The sequence below is a fragment of the Cydia strobilella genome, chromosome 14, assembly GCF_947568885.1.
Source record: "Cydia strobilella chromosome 14, ilCydStro3.1, whole genome shotgun sequence".
Taxonomy (NCBI): domain Eukaryota; kingdom Metazoa; phylum Arthropoda; class Insecta; order Lepidoptera; family Tortricidae; genus Cydia; species Cydia strobilella.
In genome coordinates this window covers 10,947,885-10,952,569 of record NC_086054.1, presented here as the reverse complement: position 1 = coordinate 10,952,569, position 4,685 = coordinate 10,947,885, and the positions used below count along the sequence as shown (strand labels likewise).

The 4,685-nt window shown below is 36.1% G+C and overlaps 1 protein-coding gene across 2 annotated transcripts; it reads left to right on the top strand.

The window, feature by feature from the left end:
* Positions 1 to 296: 296 nt before the first annotated feature.
* Positions 297 to 4,338, top strand: LOC134747428 (uncharacterized). Of its 2 annotated transcripts, XM_063682053.1 has the most exons (3): positions 309 to 456; positions 3,424 to 3,649; positions 4,166 to 4,338. In XM_063682053.1, exons 1-3 carry the CDS (start codon positions 450 to 452, stop codon positions 4,326 to 4,328), a joined length of 396 nt encoding a protein of 131 aa, XP_063538123.1. In that variant the 5' UTR covers positions 309 to 449; the 3' UTR covers positions 4,329 to 4,338. The 2 variants fall into 2 exon arrangements, with proteins under 2 accessions (XP_063538122.1, XP_063538123.1); XM_063682052.1 differs by lacking the exons at positions 3,424 to 3,649; positions 4,166 to 4,338 and adding an exon at positions 1,646 to 2,099 and having other exon boundaries at positions 297 to 456.
* The last annotated feature ends 347 nt before the right edge of the window (positions 4,339 to 4,685 follow it).

The following is a 4,685-nucleotide window of genomic DNA, read 5'->3' as shown; positions in this document are numbered from 1 at the left end:
TTGTGTTACACCGACCGACAGGTCGATTTGTAGGTAACAACAAAATCAGTTTTAGGTGAATGATAAAAATTATTTATTTATTTACTTAAGTTCAGTTATTTTTGAATTACTCAATTTTTTATTTCGGTGAAACATTACCACCATTAAACATTAAAATTACCGCTACGCGCAACCTAAACTACATAACTAAACATGCATAAAGAAACAGCGCTAGTTACATAACCTACCTCTACACCTGCGCAAGTTATTTAACGTCGCCAAACCGATCTTATCGCCGCTAACAATGCCACATTGTTTCCTTTACCATCAAGAATACATAAAACAAGCCCTGGCTTTCGAAACAAGGCATTACTGCCAAAACAGAGCTAAGAAAACTTTGCACAGTATCCGTGACTGAGCTGAGGGTACAATGCAGTGCTAGCTAAAAAGTGAATACATGAAAAGTTAAAATGGAAAGTAAGTTTAACAATTAAGAAAGTTTTATTGCTAAATGATGTAAAGTAATGGAAGCGAATCGTAAAAGAAATCCAACTTAAACGGATGCAGGAATGTGGGGGAAATACGGCAACAAAAGAATTTTCTTAATGTTGAAATGGAACTTTTGATTAATTCTTTTGTAGTAGATCATAAGAAAGTTTTCTAGGGATTAGAGAGAATCCATTTCTGTTACGTCACGCTCTTGGGTAAAGTTACATCAGTAATCACGTAATCAGTATAATCATTTTAAATACCTACCATGTATTGTTTATTTATGTAGTTTATAAAGGTATTATAGTATATAAATATTACTAGTTTGTATATTGGCGTTAGTATTAGAATTTATATTTAGAAAATTTTTTTTCGCATCGCACTGCACCCACCTTAACAATTTCTGTTTGGCCCAGTGGTTGACTGGTAGAGAATGCCTCAAGGCATTAAGTCCGCCTTTTGTATTTGTTCTTGTGCAATAAAGTTTAAAATAAATAAATATGTCGGTATGTCGTAAGTACCTACTTTATCGCATTATGGGTCGTGACAATAATAATTACTTCAGAATACCTAATATCCAAGTGAATGTGAAGTACCTACGTCGAATACCTAATTAATTTTGAAACTATTAAGAATATCTTCTTGCTACTTCAGTTTTTAGTGTTGAGCGTCGCGTAATTAAAAATCCATACTATATTACTATAATCTACTATAATAATATATAAATGCGAAAGTTTGTCTGCCTGTCTATGTGTTACCTCTTCACGCTTAAACTGCTGAACGGATTTAGTTGAAATTTGGCATAGATAGTTTGAGTCTCGGGAAGGACATAGGATAGTTTTTATGTCGGAAATCATCCCTAAAGAGGCTGAAACGGGGGGTGGAATTGAGATAATGGATGGATTGAGTGGATTGATTGGATTGGATGGGTGGATTGAATTGCCTGTTAATTGATGTAAGCAATTAAGCATATTTCTTTCTTACTCTTATATTAATTAAAAATTCGAAAATAGGCAAACGTACGGGCAGAGCTGTGCTTGATATACAACAAACTGTGTCAAAAAAATTCCAATAATGTTAATATCCAAAGCGGAAAACGAGGACTACGTTTGTATGAAAAGGCGATTTCTCGCGGGTCCTCCACTTTCATCCTAATTATTTCTAACAACCATTTCAGAAATCATCGTGATGTTATCGTTAGCCTTATCAGTAAACGCTTATAAGTTCTTCTCGAATAAGCTGGATAACGAACCATCCTTGTCAATACTGTATACACACGACAAAAGCAGCGACGCGGTGGTTCAAGACTGCCTCAGCGAGATGTATCCGCGCAAGCTCTACAAGTATCCTCTACGTATTGATAGAAACGACGTGCCTTGCATAATACATTGTGTGCTCAAGAAGTTCAAGATTATGACTAATGATGGAGTGATCAACGTAAGAAATTACTACAGAAGAGTGGCGGCTATACATAGATATGACCCAAGGATTCTCATTTCGGATGTGGGCGACACGTGTGCGAAGAATATCAACAATATGAATTTAGATCACGATGTGTGTAAGAAGGCAAAAGTCTTTAACGACTGTACGCAGTTATATGCCATCTCATTAACGGAAAACTACAAATAAATTGTGTATAATAAGATTTTTCTATGAATTATGTATGTTTTTTTAAATAAAATGTCGTTTTCATAAACAAAATTTATCATAAATAAAATATCATTTTATGTGGATATAATTTTTATTCGTCACAAAACGTTATTCACTACAATTCTATTGTAAAACTGGCTACCTATATAAGTAAAAAAATACTTAAGGGTCTCCGGCAAGCTCGGTTCTCCATACAAACGTAGTACCGCTCTCATTTTAAAACGACTAGCTAGATTGCTCTGAAACTTTCTACTTAAAATAGGATAAGGTATATCTATGTCTGTAATTAGTTTATGTAGCTTCAGATACCATAGCTAAAAAAACTGCTAATTTAAGTTTTTCACACAAAACTTGTTTTTGCTCTATTTCGTTTGTTCTATAAACTGGAGCTATATTAACTAATTCCAGACCTAGATATACCTCATGTCATTGTATGTGCAAAGTTGCATTACAATCCAACAAGTAGTTTTAAAATGAGAGCGGAACTACGTTTGTATGGGAAGGTGCAATTCGGCCGAGCTAGCCGGGGACTCTTAAGAGTCTTAAGCAATATGTAGAACATTAAAACTGATTGATAGCTAAATAAAGGTAAAATTTTAGCAATTCTAGGAAGGTAGCTATTTTAGGTACCTAAGTACTTATCGGTAATTATTTGTCCATAATGATTTTATTATTGTTAAGTACACCGACAATAATTTTCCTTAAATAGCAATTGGAGTGAATTACGTCATTAAAATAGACTGTAATAAATAAACAATATTTTTAACAGAATCAATCACTTCGCTATACATATTCCTGTTGTAAAGATATTTATATTTCCTGTTTGTATTATATTGCCTAAGAATAATTTTTTAAGTTCAATAGATATTATAAGTACTTATTTACGTATACTTATGTATACATTTTTATTAGTTTAGGAGAATGAAGTAGGAAGTATACTAGTAAATTACACTCAATAATTCATTTTTTACCAGTTGAAGCAGAAGGAGGTCCTTCAAGTAGTAAAACAATATTTTTACTTTTATAATATAATAGTCTACGACTTATCTTAAGCGGTTGGTCAAGAAGTTGCGCGGCGTTTTTCTAGTAGAAGATAGCTAGTTTTATGGAGTAAAACTAGTTTATATATTATTTTTTTTACTTTCTTAACATAATGCAAATCAACTTCAAGCAGCCAAGCCTTCGACCAGTCCGTTGCTGACCATAATAACTTCTTCCCGCCTCAGTTAATCTCTCTGTAGTTTATCTATCTATAGTCGTGGAGCTCAAGGTACTACTGAGTACTGAACCAGACGTTTGTTCCAGCATTATTCCTTCTACTGCTGGCAAGCTGTGCGTCGGCAAAGATGTCCGTAATGTACACGCACGACCGGCTCAGCGACATGGTCGTGGAGTCATGTCTCTCCGAGATGTTCCCTAAACCGAAAAAGGTCGAGTTCCAGGAATCTGACGAGGCATGCATCATCTTCTGTGTGCTTAAGAAGTTCGGGATTATGACGCCGAATGGGTTGTTTAATCTGGATGTTTATAAGTAAGTTGAGATAAGTCTTTAACCAGATCTTATTGATATTGATCCGCCCTGTTTATATAGGTATACGCCAATGAGGAGAAGGTATGGTTAACATCTTTTCGACTGCAGCAGTACCTATTGTAGCTCGATAATACTGCCGACTGCATTACTACCGCAAATATAAGAAATGATGTTGCTGACCGGATTTTTGACATTTGAGGCAGTGGCAGTGAATGCAGTCGGCAGTAGTCGGCAGTAATGTCGCGCTGCAATACCTACTGCCGTAGTAGTGCAGCAGCGGTCAGAATCCAAACCTCACCTTAAGTGTGAGTGCTTTTTAAGTAGATTTGATAGAATAGTGATATAAAATATTCTAGCCACCATCTATGATTGGCATAAGCCAAAGGAATAATTCTTGCTCAAATAATGGAAATATAAATCCAGAGAGAAAACGCAGTCTTATGGGAGCAGTTAAGAAGTATGTTGTAGAAGATTGCATGTACTTTTATTACTACCCAAATACAAACTCTCTTTCAGAAAACGTGTAGAAACAGCGCACCAACTGGTTCAGCTGAACAACATAGCCGACGTGGGCGCTCGATGCATCAAGCTCGCTAAAGAATCGCCGCACAACCAGGACGTCTGTCGGATCGCAAAGATCTTCAACGATTGCACGCATTTATACAGGATCATGTTATAATAATAAAAAAATAACACCTATGTAACGAGTTTGTTTAAGTATAGTGATACCTCTATATTCACAGCCTTCAGTATAGGGTTCAAAAAAGGAATGTACAGGTGTTTAAAGGGTCGGCAACGGCAACGCCTCTGGAGTTGCACGCATCCATAGGCTTGCTGTGTGGGGTCTTTAACATCAGGCGGACCGTATACTTGTTTGCCAACGCCGTGGTATAAAAAAAAATACAGCACCGATGTCGCAATAGAGCTATCTAAAACGTCGCTCTTTATGTAAGAGAGCGCAAGTCACCGACCGCCAGAAATAATATTGTATACCATTTACTTAGGCAGGCGTTCCCTGGCGAGGTCTACCTTATCC